The sequence below is a fragment of the Pleurodeles waltl genome, chromosome 4_2, assembly GCF_031143425.1.
Source record: "Pleurodeles waltl isolate 20211129_DDA chromosome 4_2, aPleWal1.hap1.20221129, whole genome shotgun sequence".
Classification (NCBI taxonomy): Eukaryota; Metazoa; Chordata; class Amphibia; order Caudata; family Salamandridae; genus Pleurodeles; species Pleurodeles waltl.
The window spans coordinates 420612261-420632492 of record NC_090443.1 but is presented as its reverse complement, the minus strand read 5'-3'; the positions used below and the strand labels follow the sequence as shown (position 1 = coordinate 420632492).

The 20232-nt window shown below is 44.5% G+C and overlaps 1 protein-coding gene across 3 annotated transcripts in view; it reads left to right on the top strand.

Moving 5' to 3' along the window:
• The window catches only part of MCOLN1 (mucolipin TRP cation channel 1), a 108403-nt gene that overhangs the window by 18939 nt on the left and 69232 nt on the right, over window positions 1-20232 (top strand). For all 3 annotated transcript variants that reach the window (XM_069231661.1, XM_069231662.1, XM_069231663.1), the window contains exons 2-3: window positions 2689-2900; window positions 5366-5533. In XM_069231661.1, coding sequence (XP_069087762.1) covers window positions 2689-2900; window positions 5366-5533 — 380 coding nt within the window. The remainder of the gene's footprint in view (window positions 1-2688; window positions 2901-5365; window positions 5534-20232) is intronic.

The window sequence follows — 20232 nt, the reverse complement described above, 5'->3', positions numbered from 1 at the left end:
CAGCCAAAGAGGCCCCAGCCCAGTCCAGTTGCCCCTTAAGAGGCCTTGTGGCCTCACTCCGCCTCCATCACACCTTTGGGGGCCATAAACTCGAGGTGGCCCACCCTCCCAGTACGGAGGCCCCTCGGGCTCGTCTCTACCAGGCGGGGGAGCGACGCTAGGATGCTGTCCGCCTTAAAGACGCCCTACGTGCGTCGCGGCCATCCACAATTCCTTTGTTTTACTTCGTGACTGTTCGTTTCTGACAGGCCCTGTTTCTGTGAGCCCTGTTCTTCAGCTGCGGGTTAAAGCCACCACCGACCTTTACTCGTATTGGGGTAATTATGTGCTGTCTGTCACCAGGCTTTTAGAAAACCCTCTCCTCTCTTGAGTTTCCTTTATTTGTCTTACTTACCGCTTATGTTGTAGTCCTATCTTCTTCTCGACTTCTGTTGGTGGTTATCTTAGGCAAAGCAGCTTCCTGTGCTGCAGGTTACTGGGTTGTGGCACGGGCTGCTTGCTATCGGCACTTTGCACACGAATGTCGCTCTTAAACAGGCTAAGGAGAAGATTGTAGCCCTTACCCATACTGCAGCTTTCGGGCAGATGAATTGACAGATGAGCTAAAATAGTCCCCATCGAAAGTCTACCTCGTGGTATCCAGTTGAACATATCCATTGCTGATTGAGGACTATATGCTCCTGGTGTAGCCGGCGAGTGCTCCTCTGACTCTGCTTATGTTGACTGGTTTAACCTTAACCTGTGAGGAGTGTACTCTCCAGGTGACTGGACCTGTGCTCTCCTTGGAGTGTGACAAACGCAGCAGGTCCATGACTCCTTAGCGGTGCATTATCTTGTTGTTGAGAGGCCCTAGTTTTGTCTAGTTCATAACAATATTGACATTTACGGCGTTTCTATGTTTTCTAACCTTTGGAAGAGGCCGGGCGTTACATCTTTCTTTTTTTTCTTTCTTTCTTAATAGGACATGTTTCTCGATCTCGGCTTTGAGGCCACATGGCCTTCCAAGTTCCCAGTATTGTCTTCGCTAGTCAGCCTCTCCGTGCAGCCTGTATTTGGTGAAAACATGTCTGCCACATATTTTCAGACCGGACCGTTGTGATGTGTTTTGTAGCATTCAGCTTTTTGTTTTGCCACAGCTGTGTCTGCCAGTAGTCTACGTATGAGTTTTCACTGCATGATTTATGTTCCGCTGAGATGCATTTCCAAGAATGTGGTTTCCCCTTTTTAAACCAACACGCGTTACTTCTAGCTACCAGTCATGAACACAGCAGAAATATTTATTTTTGCCCAGTTGAGCCTTGTGATTGGGAGGAGGGAATGAGGGGCCTGGGTCACTATATTTAATGTAACACTTCTGGATATTGAGTACCAGACGCACTTCCCTGATTTAAGTTTGTTCTCTGCATGTGTGCTACCTGCCTAGAGGACTGGGTGTGTATGGTGTCTTAGTGTGTATTTTCTATTCCGCACACTCCTTGCTTAACGCTGATCCATAGATTTTTCCTTTGGAGTAACTTTGTAAGATGCTGCTAGCAGTTTCTATGTTGAATTTGCCGGTGGATTAAGATAACCTTACTTTCAAATAGAATAGTGTTGGCTACATAGAATGGTTTTTAGTGCTGTGTTTTTTAATTCGTGTTTAAATCTGTTAGACATGTTTGTTCTGTTATACGAGCAGTAACACTCTGTTTTGTATTCCTTGTATTGACAAACACTAAGATGGTCTCAGAGATGTTAGGTAATCTGAGGCATGCATTGCTCATTTTGTGGTAAAGCACTGTGATGTAGTTGACTTGCCTTAAAAGCCTTCCCCGGGGCCACGTGTTCCAGCTCAACGCTTTTGTAATTGACCACGCGTCAATCTTCCCAACTAAATTCAAAGTGTCTATTTTTCCTCTTTGGGTGTGTGGTCCTTTTATCACGTTTTAATGAAGCTGCAAAGTGGTTGTAACAGAAATGGGTTGAATTTCCAGCTGTGGGAGGCAACCTTCACAGAGATAACACAATTGTTGACTTATGTTTAGCATCAGAGTGTAATATCATGAGACCATTAACCACCAGAAAATATCAAGCTCAGAATTATTTTTGTCCTGCATTTGCAAATAAAGGTTTTTGCTTGACACCCAGAGGGCTGCGGCCTACATTTCTAGCCTCTCTGAAAACACTATTTAAATGTAACTTGATTCTGCACTGGATCCAAACCATAACTTCAAGGTCTTTGTCAGCCTTTGGTTTTATTTTGCCTTGCTGTCAGTGTGTTTCTGTGCTCGTCTTTATAAATAAAAAAAAGTCCAGCGTCCCACTGGAGAGCGAAATAAAACTTTGGTTTGAACCTGAGCTGACTACTTCTATCAACCAAGCTAGGAGAAAAGTGTTTTTAAGGTTGAACGAGTGCTGTATATTCCCATTATCTTGTTCCCTCTTTCTCACCTCTCACTTTCACAATAACCTCTGCCCTGTCTCTCTTCTACAGTGAGACCTCTGATGTATCTTCCATACTATGGCTCTCAACCCCTAATTATTTGTTCTTTGAGCATGAGGTGGCGATGATGCCAAGAGAGTAGTACACTTCTCTGTGTGGCAAAAACTGATTCTTAACTTGGCCTTTGATCGCCGAAAACATTGAGTCCATTGTTCAAATTTTTGAATGTAATTCACTGCACACGTTCATGTATTCTTTTCTAACAGAGCGAGAGCGTCTCCTAACTGGGGTGAATAACTATGGCTGTTACATGGGAGAGAAACAAGCTCTGACGCCTCCGCTACACCCTGATGAGGAGATCCTCCGGCGACGTCTCAAGTATTTCTTCATGAGTCCCTGTGATAAGTTTCGCGCAAAAGGAAGGAAACCTTACAAGTTGGTGCTGCAAGTGATCAAGATTCTCATCGTCACCATTCAGGTGCTGGGCCAAGGGCATGTTTGGAAAATGGGACACCACTCGTTTTGTCTGTGTTGTAATAAATAGAGACAGTTAACAGTCAGTTTATGTAATGTCTACCTTCCAGTATCTATGTGAACCAAATAAGTCATTCTGACATCTATTGTTGTCATTAATGTGTATCGTACACCATTCCTACCCATTGAAGTCCCCTGATCTGGAACGATGTAATGAATGCTGCAAACAAACCAAAGCATTCAGACGTATGCTACCTGACTTATTGGCATTTTCGCAGAAGGATTTGGCATTTCATTCACCTCTGACATCACTGAACTAATGAACACCTTGCAGCAGTAATGTACCGTATCTGACTCAATGCAACATATTATCAGAACGTCTGAACATGCCCGATGCCGGAACAGGTCATCCTCTGTCATATATAAAACATCTTTTGTTTTGTAACTTGAGGGTCAATCGGTTCTCTGATGCATCATCCAAGCATGCACTTTGGGGGTGGGGAGGAGCTGTGGGGCATTCACTGGTGAGATTGCACGCACACCCCACTTCTTTTTGTCTTATAACACTATTCACCAGCTTCAGATTTAGGTGGGAGCTTGAGGAATGGACTAGACTCTCGTTCTAGGCTACAGCAAGTAGATGGTGAAGGCAGTCCTCCAAGGCAATTTGGGGCAGCTCTGGGAGATATTTCCCGCGGGATCACTGTCATAATATACCTGCACCCTCTTTCACAATTGGTACACGTGCACTGTATAGGATCCTGACTTTGTGTGTGTTCCATCTTCCTGCAGATGCAGATCTGGGTAGTGGAGCGACACTTCTTAATGCCTGTACCACTTATGTCGTTAAGGACCTGACTAAATGGAACTAAAATCAAGAGAGTAACTAAAAACACAAAGTCCTCCTTTCCCACTGCCTCACTTGCTGGTGGTGTCCCCCTTGTATAAAGTAAAGAAATGGGGGAGGCTTATTTGAGTGAAATGTCCTCCCAAAGGTAGTTGGGGTCCCCACCTGATCAAACACGGAGCATCTGACCACAGCACAAATAATGGACTGTCTGGCTCACAACAGGCCACTCATAGACTGGTGCAAAATAATCTGCATATCTCTGCCACAACACCTTCAGTAGCTACCAAAAGTGCAGGACAACATATGAAGGAAGAAAAGCACTTTAATCATAATCTAAAATTATTTTTATGCAACACAGGGTTAGCATAGGGGCTCAGTATTCCAAGGGCAAGGTTTTTTTGGTGTATCCCAAAACCAGGAGCCTTAGATCAGGACGGCCATCAAAATAAAGATAGAGTTCACCCAGTGAGCTTTAGATGTGCCTGCAATCAGGTGAAACAATCTGCTTTGAAATGCTGCATATGATGGCTTAAAGTGCAACCCTGTTATGTTAATTGAAATTTGTAGAGCACACTTTTACCAAACGTGTCTTGGTGCTTTGGGGTAAATTATCTGGAGGGAACACTAATCACTTGCTTGTATAAAGAGCCAAGTCTTTAGGTTCTTCCAGAATGATCCAAGATTGATATGAGAACTGACGGTCAGTGTTTGATTTTCAGATAGAGGGTGCTTGTATCAATGAAATGCACCTTCCATGCTTTCTTTCCTGAATCTTAGGTCAGCAAGTAGATTTGAGTGACAAAATGTGAGGTTTGCAAGTTGGAAAGTATTTGTTGATGCTGTTGGATGTGGACTGTCACCATGTAGGACTTTAAAAGTAATACAGCATATTTTGAATTTGATTGTGTGTTCCAGTGGAGGTCCCTCAACAGAGCCATGGCGTCTTCTAGGTAGTCTAAAAATCAGACTAGCTCCTTGGTTCTGAACCATCTGCAGTCTATGGAGTAGGGTCTTTGGTATTCTGACATATATTTAAGTTTTACCTAGATAGGATTGTGGCCATTTATTACTGTAGGTAGGGCAGCCTGTGTGAATAACATGGGTATCTCCTAAATCATTTGCAGAGTGAACAAGCACAAGGAGGCCATTGCTCCAATTTGGGTTCAAGGAGAGCTCTCCATCTGTAATGACCCCTAAACCTTTGGGATGCTTTTTAGGAGGTAAGGGCCATGCCCTACCACCTACTCTTCAGAAAACCTCTGAAAGCTCATATAGCATAGGGTGTCTACCATTGTCCTGCAGGCAACCTTAGTGCTAAATATTGTGTTTCTTCCGGTGGACCATATTTCTTATTTTTCTTCTTCTTTTTAGCACTTTTGAATGCTTGCAGTGTCACAATGGTGCTTAACAAAATAAAGAATGTAAATACTCAGTGTTATATGTTGGTCTGGCCTCTTGTGTGCTTCCTTAGTTGGTAAAGCTTGGTCTTTCTTCACTTGCTTTACCTATGCTTGTCCTTTTTGTGATGCCATTGATCTTTAACTGATGATTGCTTCATCTGCCACATGCATTGTGTATCAGCTAATATTTGCCTATTCTTCACTTCACTCCTTTTGCAGCTCATTCTCTTCGGACTCAGCAACCAGATGGTGGTGACGTTTAAAGAAGAGAACACTATTGCTTTCCGGCACTTGTTTCTGAAGGATTACTCAGACGGCTCTGATGACACATACGCCATTTACACACGGAGTGACTTCTATGATTACATAAAGTATACTGTGGATCAAGTAAGTAGAGGCGTGACCGAATTGGGCACCCAACTATATGCTGTGGTGGTGACTCTCTATTTCCTATGGGATGTAGTCATGGCTTCGGGTAGGTGAAGTACACTGTACTCCTTCATGGCATTGGGGTAGGGCCTGGGAATGCCCTCATTGCACCAGGATAAGATTTGTATGATTTTATTTTTTTCTGTTCTTTCTTTTTGTCTTACACTTCAGTAACTGTAAAATGTTGATGTGTTAAATAACTTCTTTATGGTGTGGCCTTAATGGGTAATCGGCCATTAATTAATCCTCCTCAGTCAAGTTTGATTGAAAGATATTATCCATCAGTTTTGATGTTGGTGAATGTGACGTTTTTGCAAAAAACACTGAAAGGCCCATGGGTTTGTCCATGGATTTGATATTTCAAGAGCAGCTGTTCTGCTCCTACATTCATCATGTAGGTGAGAATTTTTTTGGGGTGCTCTTTTATGCTTTGTGTTTGTAAACATTTGTATTGCCATATTTTCCCACTGCTGCCATCTTGAATCCCTGTGCCTCCAGGCCCACATGCACTTCTCTCTTTTTAACCATGTATGTTCTTGTGTGAGATCAATCCAGCTTTGTACAGGCTTGCTTTACTACGGACAATCTGCACATGATTTTTGTACTTCTGCAATACTTGGACCCCTCAGTGACAGTGGTTGCTGTTCTCTTGGACACTGCTAAGGCTTTCGACTCAGTTGAGTGGACACACATGTTCACCATATTGAGCAAGATAGGCATGCCTGAATCCTTTCTCAAATGAGTGTTGTTGGTGTGCACTGCTCCAGAGGTGCGTATTCGGGTAAATGGACATGTCTCAGAGCTGCTACCTATAGGTCGTGGAACACAACAGGGCTACTCCCTCCCTCCACTATTGCTTACTTTAGTCCTAGAGCCCCTAGCAGCTGTACTCCCATCAGCGCCTTGCAACTACTGTATTACGATTCTGATTGCGACCAATTGACGTGTCCCTTTGTGCAGATGACATGGTCCTGTATGTATGGATCCCTTCTCTAAATCTAACACCCATAGTCGGGGAATATACACGCTTTGCATGGCACTCCGATTTTAAAATAAATTGGGAGAAATCAGTTGTGTTTCCATTGATGTCCAGCGCGGTGCCATGTGCACTGGAATTCCCTCTTGGTTGGACAACAGACCCAGTAAAATATTTAGGGGTCTGGATTCACAAAGATACAGAGGTAGTGATTCGGGAAAATTGTGGGAGTGCAATATCTAAATTGAAAGAGCAGGTCTCTTGCTTTGACAGAATGCTGCTTTCTGTAGCAGATAGTATAGCCCTCGTGAAAAGGATAATACTCCCTAGATTCCTTTACCTCATCTCTAATATCCTCATTGTGCTTCTCAACATTTCTTCAAAACTCTTGGATCCCATTTAATTACACTAGCCTGGGCTGGAAAACAACCTAGGATAAGTTGGCACACCCTGTCCCTTCCATACACGCTGAGTGGATTTGATGTCCCAGAATTTTCACTTACATTATCTATGTGGCCAAGTACAATTTGCACACTGTTGGTATACCCCCCCATGCATACATACCACACGTAGCTGTAGAGACGGACGATGCCTATCCTCTCCCACTTAACTCCATTTTACCACACAAACCCTCGGAGAGGATGAGAGGGGAAATTAACACAATATTTTGTACAATGACGACATGACATTAATTTTGTACATGTACCCAGAGACTTCCACTATATGCCCGGCAATCCCCTTAAAGTACCATCAAGCTCTTTCAGTGACTCATTAAGTCAATGCACTTGTTCTCCTAGACAGTACAGGGCTTAAGTAGTATTGGAGCATAGGAACAGGAACTACTGCAAAAGTAGATGGGTCAGGCCCTGGAAATGTTTACTCCATTGTGTAGGGGGGGTCTAGGAATCATCCCCACCCACTAGCTGTTGCCAGGCATAAATGTGGCATCCCTAGACACCCACTTGAAAACACATTCTAGACCTGCTGAAGTTGATAAGATGACTGGCCTGGCTCTGACCTGCTGCCTATTATACTCAGGGCAAGGAAATTGACTCCTGTGGTCAGTTAGATGCCCTCCTGTGCAGCTACAGGGAGACGACAAGCTGCAAGAGGGCTTTTCCAGGAAGTGTCAAGCTGGCCAGTGGTATCTGGACCTGGCCGGACTGGACCCTGCTGTTGCGCTGTGTCTAACATCCTGTGAGACTTCTAGGGCCTGATTTAGAGTTTGGTGGATGGGGTTACTCTGTCAGAAATATGACGGATATCTTGCCCGCCATATTACGATGCCATGATAGCCTATGGAAATTGTAATAGAGCAGGCAGGATCATGTTTGTGACGTAGTAACCCCTTCGTCAAACTCTAAACCAGGCCCTTACTCTCTGAGTTCCTCCTGGGGGCTTTAAAAGTATACTTCTATGGTGGATTGAGGCTTTAAGAGTAAGCCAGAAGGTAAATCTTTATCCACAACGAACCCAGATGATGTATTTGACCCACGCTCGATCCTCAAAGTGCATCTGGATCCGGGACTACCAAAACTATTGACTATCTTTGATACTTCATGCTTTTTAGCGCCTTTTCTACCTAAAACGTTAAAAAAAAATCCTCTCTCTGGTTCACCTTTTTGGGTTTCTGTCATTCTGTTTATTTCTTTCATTATGTTTATTGAATTTTACTCTATTTTTATATTTCTCTTTGGGATTTTGATTGCTTTGCATTTTGACTTTATTACTGATTCGGCACTGCATAAATATTTGACACATTGCTCTAAGTTAAGCCTGTCTTCTCTGTTCCATATTTACTAAGGGGTTTTAAAAAGCTGCAGCTAGATTTGCTGCTTTCTTGGATGAACTTTGACATCTTAGATGCTTCTCCAGCTCCATCATAGTTATTATAGGTGATTTTAACAACCATTTACTCTTGTCCAGGCCTATTGGCACAGTGGATTATTCACCTGAAATAGTGTTTAATATCACTCCTCTTATGACAAATGTAAGGAAATGCCTCCTTGGCATGGTTACCCCCTGACTTTTTGCCTTTGCTGATGCTATGTTTTGAATTGAAAGTGTGCTGAGGCCTGCTAACCAGGCCCCAGCACCAGTGTTCTTTCCCTAACCTGTACTTTTGATTCCACAATTGGCACACCCTGGCATCCAGGTAAGTCCCTTGTAACTGGTACCCCTGGTACCAAGGGCCCTGATGCCAGGGAAGGTCTCTAAGGGCTGCAGCATATCTTATGCCACCCTGGGGACCCCTCACTCAGCACAGACACACTGCTTGCCAGCTTGTGTGTGCTGGTGAGAACAAAACGAGTAAGTCGACATGGCACTCCCCTCAGGGTGCCATGCCAACCTCACACTGCCTATGCAGTATAGATAAGTCACCCCTCTAGTAGGCCTTACAGCCCTAAGGCAGGGTGCACTATACCATAGGTGAGGGCACCAGTACATGAGTACTGTGCCCCTACAGTGTCTAAGCCAAACCTTAGACATTGTAAGTGCAGGGTAGCCATAAGAGTATATGGTCTGGGAGTCTGTCAAACACGGACTCCACAGCACCATAATGGCTACACTGAAAACTGGGAAGTTTGGTATCAAACTTCTCAGCACAATATATGCACACTGATGCCAGTGTACATTTTATTGTGAAATACACCCCAGAGGGCACCTTAGAGGTGCCCCCTGAAACCTTAACCGACTATCCGTGTAGGCTGACTGGTTCCAGCAGCCTGCCACAACCGAGACATGTTGCTGGCCCCATGGGGAGAGTGCCTTTGTCACTCTGAGGCCAGTAACAAAGCCTGCACTGGGTGGAGATGCTAACACCTCCCCCAGGCAGGAGCTGTCACACCTGGCGGTGAGCCTCAAAGGCTCACCCCTTTGTGCCAGCACCGCAGGACACTCCAGCTAGTGGAGTTGCCCGCCCCCTCCGGCCACGGCCCCCACTTTTGGCGGCAAGGCCGGAGAAAATAATGAGAATAACAAGGAGGAGTCACTGGCCAGTCAGGACAGCCCCTAAGGTGTCCTGAGCTGAAGTGACTCTAACTTTTAGAAATCCTCCATCTTGCAGATGGAGGATTCCCCAATAGGATTAGGGATGTGACCCCCTCCCCTTGGGAGGAGGCACAAAGAGGGTGTACCCACCCTCAGGGCTAGTAGCCATTGGCTACTAACCTCCCCAGACCTAAACACGCCCTTAAATTTAGTATTTAAGGGCTCCCCTGAACCTAAGAATTTAGATTCCTGAAACCTACAAGAAGACTGCTGAGCTGAAAAACCCCTGCAGAGGAAGAACAGAAGACACCAACTGCTTTGGCCCCAGTCCTACTGGCCTGTCTCCTGCCTTCCAAAGAAACCTGCTCCAGCTACGCTTTCCAAGGGACCAGCGACCTCTGAATCCTCAGAGGACTGCCCTGCTTCGAGAAAAACAAGGAACTCCCGAGGACAGCGGCACTGCTCCAAAAGAACTGCAACTTTGTTTCAAGGAGCAGATTTAAAGACCCCTGCAACTCCCCGCAAGAAGCGTGAGACTTGCAACACTACACCCGGCGACCCCGACTCGTGAACCAACACCCAGGGAGGACCCTCCGGCGACTCCGAGACCGTGAGTAAGTGATTTACTTACCTGACAAAACTAACAAAAACTTACCTCCCCCAGGAACTGTGAAAATTGCACTGTGTCCACTTTTAAAACAGCTTATTATGTTTTATGTAAAAAGTATACATGCTAATGTAATGATTCAAAGTTCCGAAAGTACTTACCTGAAATACCTTTCAAATGAGATATTACATGTAGAATTTGAACCTGTGGTTCTTAAAATAAACTAAGAAAATATATTTTTCTATAACAAAACCTATTGGCTGGATTTGTCTCTGAGTGTGTGTTCCTCATTTACTGCCTGTGTGTATGTACAACAAATGCTTAACACTACTCCTTTGATAAGCCTACTGCTCGACCACATTACCACAAAATAGAGCATTAGTATTATCTCTTTTTGCCACTATCTTACCTCTAAGGGGAATCCTTGGACTCTGTGCATACTATTACTTACTTTGAAATAGTGCATACAGAGCCAACGTCCACCAACAAACAAGACTAAGCTTAAAAAAATATTTTGATGGGACCAATTGTTTAACCTTCTCTCAAACAATGGATTGCACCGACCCAAACACCAACGATCTACTTGACAACCTAGCCACCCTCAGCCTCAGACAGCTGGTCTCTGCACCCACACACATCGCACACACACTGGACTGCATCTTCACCTCCGACCACCGCTGCATACACTTCACTATCACTGCACCCAGCAGCCACACCCGTACCTCCAGGATTCCTCTCAGGAAATGGAACGAAATCACCAATGAGCAACTCAACTCATTGCTCGCCAAAACCCTCCCTCCGACGATGCCAACACAGCAGTGCACAATCTCAGCGCATGGTTCACCGAATGCACCGACACTCTAGCCCCTCTCCGCCTGACATCGGACCCAAGAAAGCCAGCTATGTTCACCACCGAACTCCAAGAATCAAAGCATACCCGCAGACGCTTAGAGAAAAAATGGAGGAACAGCCAAACCAGCGAAGGCCTCACCTCATTCGGAGCTGCAACCGCTGCCGAAAAATCAAGAACATTATGAAGGACGCGTTCCAGGAGTGCATCAACGCCTCCACACACAACTCTAAGGAACTCTTCTCGGTTATCAACAAGTTTACAGATCCTCCCGCCCCTCCCCCGAAGCCACCAGCATCCCTCCGTCACAGGCCCTCTGCGACAAACCTGCCTCCTTTTTCCACCACAAGATCCAGGACACCTAGAACAGCTTTCTCCCGGGAAATCCTGGCACCGGAACCTGTGACCGACCCACACCCCCCAGCTCCCACCAGGACCATCCACATCTGGTCTGCGCTCACCATAGCGGAAACAGTCATGAACAGCACCCACTCCAGAGCCCCCTCAGACCCCTGCAGCACCAGATATACATCAGAGCCAGTGCATCCATCGCCCTCAAGCTCCAGAACACAATCAATTGCTCCATCAACATTGGCACCTTCCCTGAGGACTGGAAACACGCCGAAATACGCCCTCTCCTGAAGAGACCTTCGGCCGACCCATCAGAACTAAAGAATTTCCAGCCCATCTCGCTGCTACCCTACCCTGCCAAAATACTGGAGAAAGCAATCCACGTACAACTAGGGAATTTCATTGAGGCCAACAACTCTGTGGACAGCTCCCAGTCTGGCCTCCGCAACAACCACAGCACGGAGACTGCCCTCCTGGCAGCCATCGATGACATCAGATTACTCTTAGACCGCTGCCACACTGCAGCACTCATACACCTCTCAGCAGCATTCGACATGGTCTTCCACAGCACTCTGCGCACCAGATTCCACGACCTAGGAATAAGCAGAAGAGCCCTGGAATGGATCCCCCCCTTCCTCTCCAGGAGGAAGCAGAGGGTCAGACTCCCACCCTACACTTCCAGACCCACAGGAGTCAACTGCGGAGTCCCCCAAGTATTCTCACTGAGTCCCACACTGTTCAACGTATACATGGCCCCTCTCCCTGACATCGTCCGAAGCCACGGTATGAATATTGTGTCATATGCCGATGACACTCAACTCATCATTGCCCTCACTGAAGACCCGGACACAGCCTAAAGGAATTTTCACTCAGGAATGTAAGCCATCGCCACCTGGATGAGAGAAAGCTGCCTCAAGCTCAACTCTGACAAGACTGAGCTCATCATCTTTAGAAACGCCACCTCAGCTTAGGACGACTCCTGGTGGCCCACATCCCTCAGCCTTCCTCCCCCCCCACCAACTGAGCATGCCCGCAACTTAGGAATCATCCTCGACTCCTCCCTAACCATGACCTGCCATTTAAACTCTGTTTCCTTCTCCTGCTGGCGCACATTGCGTAAACCTCGAAAGATCTTCAGATGGATCCCAGCATACTGACACAGGACCGTCACCCACGCCTTAGTCACTAGCAAGCTTGACTACAACAATGCCCTCTATGCCGGCACATCACCAAGAACATTACAAAACTAGAACTCATCCAGAACGCCGCCACCAGACTCATTCTCAACCTTCCTAGCTGAGAACACATATCCCAAATACCTGAGCACCTTCACGGGCTACCAGTCGAGATGGAAATCACCTTCAAGTTTCTCACCCACACGTACAAGGCCCGACACAATGCAGGACCAGCCTCCCTGAACCACCGCGTCTCTTTCCACAACCCCGCAAGATCCCTCCGCTCTGCCCAGATGGCCCTGGCCACCATCCCTCGCATCCGCAAAACTACCGCCGGAGGATGATCCTTCACCTACACTGCAGCGAAGAGCTGAAACAACCTCCCCCCTGCACCTCACACAAAACCCGTCGCTCACCATATTCAGCAAGAATCTCAAGGTGTGGCTCTTCGGATGAGGCCTTCCCCTAAACACCCCCCCCCCCACACATACACCTCCCCTTCCTCCCCTCCCCCACCCCCCACCCCACCCCCCCAACGCCTTGAGACCCTTACGGGTGAGTAGCCTCACTTTACAAATACTGATTGATTGATTGAGTCATAACACCTTTATTTACTTTACTTTCAGCCGTGCTGCTCAGCAGCCGCATTGCAGCACATCATGGCTTAAGCACAGTGACAGTCATCAGGATTCGCACAGGCAAGACCTAATGGCTTTGCCATTGCTTGTCTGTAATATCTTATCTAGGGGCCTGATTCCACCATTATGGAATGGATCTTTTGTGGATCCCATTCATAAACAAGCATTGGCATAGCATATAGGTCTCACCAAGGCAAGAGCTATTGGCTTTGCCAATTCTTTTATATTGTATTGTTTTGTAATAGTATTTATATAGCGCTTACTACCCTTCATGAGCCATCGAAGTGCTTTTCGGAAAGTAGCACACTACTCCGGAACCCAAGAGGAATTAGTGGTGGATTAGTATAGATTTCCCAAAAAAGTCTGGGGCTCCTTACCTAGGTCTCCCGGGAATCCTTGATCACTTAGCAGTATTAGGGTGCAGGGAAAAAGCTGGGCTCACAGCCATGCTGTTCAGTAGTGTGGCTGCTGGTAAGCATGGCTAAACGCTGGTGGTATAGAGGAGAGTGGCATGGAGTGTCGTAGAGTGGAATGGCAGAGTAAAGTAGAGTGTTGCGGAGTGGCAGAGAGTGTTGTGTATTGGAGTGCCATATTGTGGAGTCGCGCAGAGTAGCATACAAGCATAGAGAAGTGTGGACTGGTTTAGAGTGCATTGACGTAGAGTATTGCAGGGTGCAGTGGCATTGAATTGAGCAGCATACAATGTATTAGTGCAGAGTGGAGTGGCGCAGAGTGTAGGGTAGAGTTGAGTGGAATAGAGAGCAATGGCCTAGAGTGGTGCAGAGTATAGCGCCACAGAGTGCAGTGGATAAGTGCATAGTAGAGTGGTGTAGAGTTCAGTGGCGGAGAGTGCAATGGTGCAGAGTAGAATGTCAGTGTGCAGTGGTGTAGTGTGCGGTTGTGTATAGTGCACTGGGGTGGAGTGCAGTGGTTAAGATTAAAGTGGCGTAGAGAGCAGTGACATAAAGTGGAATTGCGCAGCGTGGAGTAGAGTGCAGTGATTTAGAGTGAAGTAGCGTGGAGTGGTATGTAATGGAGTAGAGTAAAGTGGTTTAGAGTGCAATGACAGAGTGCAGTGGTGCAGAGTAGATTAGAGCAGGAGGCAATGGAGTGATGTAGAGTGCTGGGGCATAGAGTTAAGCGTTACAAAGTAAAGTGCATTGGTGTGGAGTGTATTGGCGTAGAGTGCAGTGCTGTGAGTGACGCAGAGTACAGTGGAATAGAGTAGAGCTGTGCAGAATAGATTACTGTGTCCTAGACTGGAGTGGTGTAGAGTGCAGTAGTGCATTGGCATAGAGGAGAGAGGTACATGTTAGAGAGGTGTAGCGTGAAGTGGCATAGAGTGCTGTGGCATAGAGTGGTGTGAGGTGGTGCAGAGGATGGTGCTGTGGAGTGGTGCAGACTGGAGAGGGGTGGCATAGAGTATTCATGGTGTGGAAGCACACTGCCATTACAAACAATACATTTTCAATTGAAATGACCATTACATTTGCACAGACTTACTGTTTTACTAACAAAACTATACTGTGCACAGATGAAAATGTGTGGAAATTGCATCACCTAGTTTAATCATTTGTTTTGTTCATATTTTTTCCTACACTTCAGAAATAACAAACAATGTGTTCCATTTGTGCTTTCATAATTCTAATATAGTCTACTACTGTAATATTTTCAGTTCATTTAAATGTTGTTGTTGTGCTAAAACAAAAACAAAAAACTCTTTTCTACCCCCAGTATCCAGATGGATTGTTACATAAATCCTCTAACTTTTACAGTCCAAGAAAGAAAATAAAACAAGCACCCTTGGAAGACATCACCTGACATTTGACCTCTGTCTTTGATTGCAGAGCAAATATGATGAGATAAGAAAAAGATATAAAGGTCTGCTAAAAGAGAATGTTTGTGAAAGGATATAGAAAACACAGTTTAGGCAACAGGAGGGATGAAATGACTCTGGAGAGCCTAAAGCAAATAAAACTAGCAAATGGAAAGTCAGAAAGTGTGTTACAAACCACAAGGCAATGGTAATCAACAAGCGGAATGCATTTTTAGATCAACTTTTTGAAAGTCCCCTAGATGTCTTTAGCAAACCAGAGAGCTGCGAACAGAAAAGAAAAAAAAAGACAAACTGTAAATGGGAGCCGTTGCTTACTAACATCTGCAGTGGATGTAGGTGATGTTAACCCAGTTGGTGGTATTCTAATGTTCGTTATCTCATTGCTAGAATAAAGTCAATGAATACAGAAGCCACACTCTACCTTTTAAGTAATAGTACATTTTTAAAGGCCTGCTTAGAAAATGGTATCTGAGCCAAATAAATCAACAATTTGTGCAGAAAAGAGAGAAAACCTCTGAATATTTTCTTGGCACTGCAATAGGACCTGAGTACATAACTGTGCCTTAGGTAGCCGCTACACAATTTACTCAGTGCTATATCCAAAAATTGCAAAAAGCCCTCTTAAGAATCATGGAATTCATAGTTCTAAGATACTGAGATGCATTTCTGGTGCAGTTCTGTTCACAAATGTTGTCACATTAATCCCCTCAAACAAAAGCTACAATGATCTTACTTTAGAGAGCAGTATTTATCTTTACAGAATAAGGATGTAGTTTGTATTCCAAGTATTTCTTTTCAAGCAGAGTATACATTCAAAAGAAAGAATGTGGCCAGCAAGGCTAAAAGTTATAATGCCTATAATGATATAATCTTTGCAAAAGATCTGTGGCTACTGTGTTTTAGATTGTTGCCCCAGTCAGCCAGCAAGAACTCCCAGATGCTGCATGCGTGCTGTGTATGTGCAGCGCCTCACGTTCTGGCACTAACCTAATATCAGTTGTTCAAAGCTTAAAGCTATGCAACATGAATAAAAGAAGAAAATAATATGACTGAGAAGGGGAAGTTAGAAGTCCTCCCTTGATCAGCCGGATAAAATATTGTTTTCAGTATCAACAACAAACGGAATGAGATCTTTAAAATTAACATTGCGATCGATCAATCCCAAATCAGGTAATCCTGTAGATGGATCAGAATGAAATAAGCCATTGTTAGACGATTTGGACTCCTATTTACGATAGGAAAAATACTAGAGTGGCTCAGAAAGACTAAAAGGCCAGACCAATGTCAAAATGTGTGCAGTACAAGAGCCAACAACATAATTTGGATAATGGGACCTATAGATCATTATAACAGTACAGGGAAATTGGCCATCAGTATTGGCTTGGTATTACCCGTCATTTATTATGTGTAACAGCCATTGTCGGAGGCTCTTGGTTCCGATGGTCGTCTCTCGCTTTTTATTCAAGCCTCGTCTGAGTTGTTTGTTGTATTAAGGCGGGAGCCCTTTAAGAGGAGTACAGATGTGCACATGGGTAGCTTAGTTTAGATCACTTTAGGAGTGATGAGCACTGTGACCTTCCTACAACTATGAGGTATTAATCAATTGAGAGCGGTGGATGTCATCAGCAGGTACGGAGGAAGGGAGTAGTCATGGTGGATAGGAATGTTAGGAACGTGTGGGTTTAGGCCTCGGTTCCTCCCGGAATGTGCAGGTGCTTCATTTGTTTTCCATCACATGGTGTCTATTTCTAGGATTCACCAGACAACCAACCCTGAAATCTTAGCAGTTTAATCAACCCCATACAATCACTCTACTAATACCTTGGAAGATGCACTTGTACTCTACACAGCACAAGAACTACCAAGGCAGACATGCCATAACTCACTTGGCTTCAGCAGGTGAAATAACAACACATTCCCACTGTGATATACCATGCATACACAACCTAAAAAGCAACTTGGCCCTCAACGTTGGGCCTGGAAGTCGCCATCCCCATATCTTTGGAACATTGTCGCAGGGAAAACCCAACATTCAGCACAGCACCACTCAATATATTTGACATGGTCCCCCAACCATCCATAGGCATATCTGCAAGGAAAAGCACAAAGGAGCCACGTAACCAACCAACATACATTATATAAAAACACTTTTAAGGTTAGTAATACATCCATAGGTTAGCTTTACTAATGTTACTAAAGTGGAAATTATGAGGTGGACTTGGGAGTCAATTTGGTGGGACAGTGAGGGCTGCCCCACCCTCACACCTACAGGAGTTATCGCCTGTGATAAAGATAAGTTTGCAAAATCTGGGAAGCATAGGCGTGTTGCCTCTTCTCTTCAACCTTTCACTGTGAATCACTGTGTGCAGCTGTTTGACTGCACAATTTTGTTTACAGGCCCCTGGATCTCCATGTTGGTCAGAGGGTCATAAGATTCTCCCAATTCTAAAGTGGTACGAGTCAAAGTGGAGCCGAGGGGGTAAGAGGGCAGCCATGTTATTCAGATTTACATGTGCGCAGTCTGGCAACTGTACCTGCATACTTCAAATTGGTGTTGTGGCTTGTGGGTGTATGTATTTGTAACTTCCATTCAAGCAAGAAGGCTGAGAGATTCCTGTCCAGGGATCGGCCTTGTTTTCACCTAAACAAGACTTGTTGTGATGACATCTTAGCTGTATTTTTTTTCTTCAAACATATAAGCATTTACACACAACTTCATGTGGTTAAGCCTCTGCTGTCATCATTATTCCAATGGTCATCTCATCTGTGCTACCAGATTCACTTTTTCGAGTCTCTCATTGTGTAAAACATCTCAGCACTACTAAAAGAACAAACAGATAAACTGATGAGGCAGGCCTCTGCACGGTGGCATGGAACAGGACAATACTAAACACAAAATATGATGAGAGGATTGCTTGAAAATAGGGTAGACTGGAAGCAGTCATTGTGGGTACCATTCCAACTCCTCACTGTAGATGGAGGCCTGTCGTATGTAGATCAGTACTGATCCTGCTCCTCATGGGAACAGTCCATTCCAAAAACCATGGAGTTTGTGCTGCAAGAGCCAAGCAATGCCTTACTGATGAGGCCTAACAGGGTTGAAGCTGGTCTGGGCTGCGTGTGCTCCCTGCTGGAGAGGGACTCACTTTGCAGTTGTAGGTTGACTGTTCCCTTGAGGAGTAAGGTCATTATTTATTTCCAAAAGGTAGGCCTTCGTCTAAAATGGCACAGTGGGAGAAAAATGATGGGTTGAAATGCTACTATTTGCAAATATTTCTCCCCATCCCCTTTTTCATCTTTGATGGAACAGAAGAAAAAGCCAACTCTCACTTTTTATTTATTTATTTTTACAAAAGGAGGCAAATGAGATGGGTTTTGACAGCTCAAGCTTCACTTAACAGTTTTACATTCCAGAAGAACCATAAAACACACCAAACAATTAATTGGGAGCAATGGCAGGTTGTCCGATTTTTTTTTTTAAAATATATTATGTAGGGTATAGCATTTTTTCAATAACTACAGATGGGGTCAATTTGGCTTTACGATGGTTTAAGTTTAGATGTTGGGTTAGAGTAAAAGTGTGATGTAACTGAAAGTTATTGTTGGGGCTGGAGGAAAGGATAGTGTCAGGATTGGAGTGAACGGTTGCTGTGGGTAAGGGAAAGGGTACAATGTTTAGGAGTAGGACTCAAATCAAAAGTAATAAAGTGTTACGCTGGTGTAAACAGAAGATGTGAGGAAAGGTGGCACAGGAGTTGATCTAGTCATATGGGGTATCCTCGTAAAACACTTAGGCACAGAACGATGTAAGAGAAAAAGGCTTACGTTTAAGTAGTAATTGGGGTTAGTGTTAATATACATCCAGTTACAATTCACATGGGTACTGGAAAGAATTCAAATTTTCTACCTCCATATTTTTGTGTTTTCTATATTATGTTAGCAGCAACTTTTTTACATCTAGGTTTGAGCTGTTGAACCTCCCTGTCTGTTCTAATTAAACCAAATTAAGTTGAATTTCCCACAATATGTGCTGCTTCACAATAATATGACCGCATTCCTCTGTGGCGTTCATACACCAAGTGTTACAACATGGAGCTCAATTTATTAAGAAGCATCTTACTGGAAACTGTAGCATCTTTGAGTGTTAGAACCACTAACTTTTATAGGGTTTTCCATGAGTTGAAACTGTTCATAGCCGTTTAATAACCCTTGAAAATTAAAGTCTTAGAAAAATATAGTTCCTTTCAAAAGGCATCAAATGGCCCATCTGTTCCTGCACTACCTAACTCTGAAAGGAAACATTTGAGAAAATTCCTTGTGATACTTGCAATTGCAGTGCTACAAAAGCCATTTACAATACACTGTAATGCACTTCCTCCCTCTCCCCTTCTCTCCCCTCTCTCCCCCCCCTCTTCCCGCTCTCCAGGGAAATCAAAGGGTCTTGACTAACATCAGACCTAAGAGCTATTATTTCATATCATTGTGATTTATTACAACATGTATTTCGAGTCTTACAAGCATATTGGCCTGCATCATGATGTCACGTGGTGTTCAACACTGTCAAGTAAAGTGTCCCAAAACACTATGTTCTGACGCAGAACCTATTGTATCGGTCACTGACATTCTCTGAAGTTACACAAAAACATAAATGAATTAGGAAGCACCTAAAATGACAGGTCGGTAACAAAGTGGAAGGAGGGGTGAAAATAGAAGAGATCAGCCAAAAGAGGGAAGCATGTGAAGAAAAGAAACTTAAAAGCAAAAGACTGGAGGAGGTCTGGACCCACGAGGGGATTTAGAAATAGGCGAGCACCTACAAAGGTGAAACACATAAGGTTAAAAACGCACACAGGAAGAGGAGATACATGAGCACTCAAGGTAAAGTGTTTGGGCGCAAGGAAACGAGCAGAATTGCTTGATTAAATCCTGGTACAATCTATGAAGAAGTTGTCAGAGAAGGGGTTAACCTAGCTGCAAAAGGGTGTGAGAATAGCTAAAGAAGATCCCTTAAGTTGTTAGAAGGGACATAGACGAGAGAGAAAAGTGGCACCTAAGAAAGCAGAGGTTAATGCCAGGAGAGGGAATGGACAATTGCCACTAGGTATAAACAAGTGCCCTTGTAAGACAGTGCCTGACATTTGACCTCGGTAATTGAATGCCCAACAAACTTGACAAACTAAGAAAAGATTTACAAGCCTGTTTATTACAGAAAACAAGTTTGTGGAAGGATTC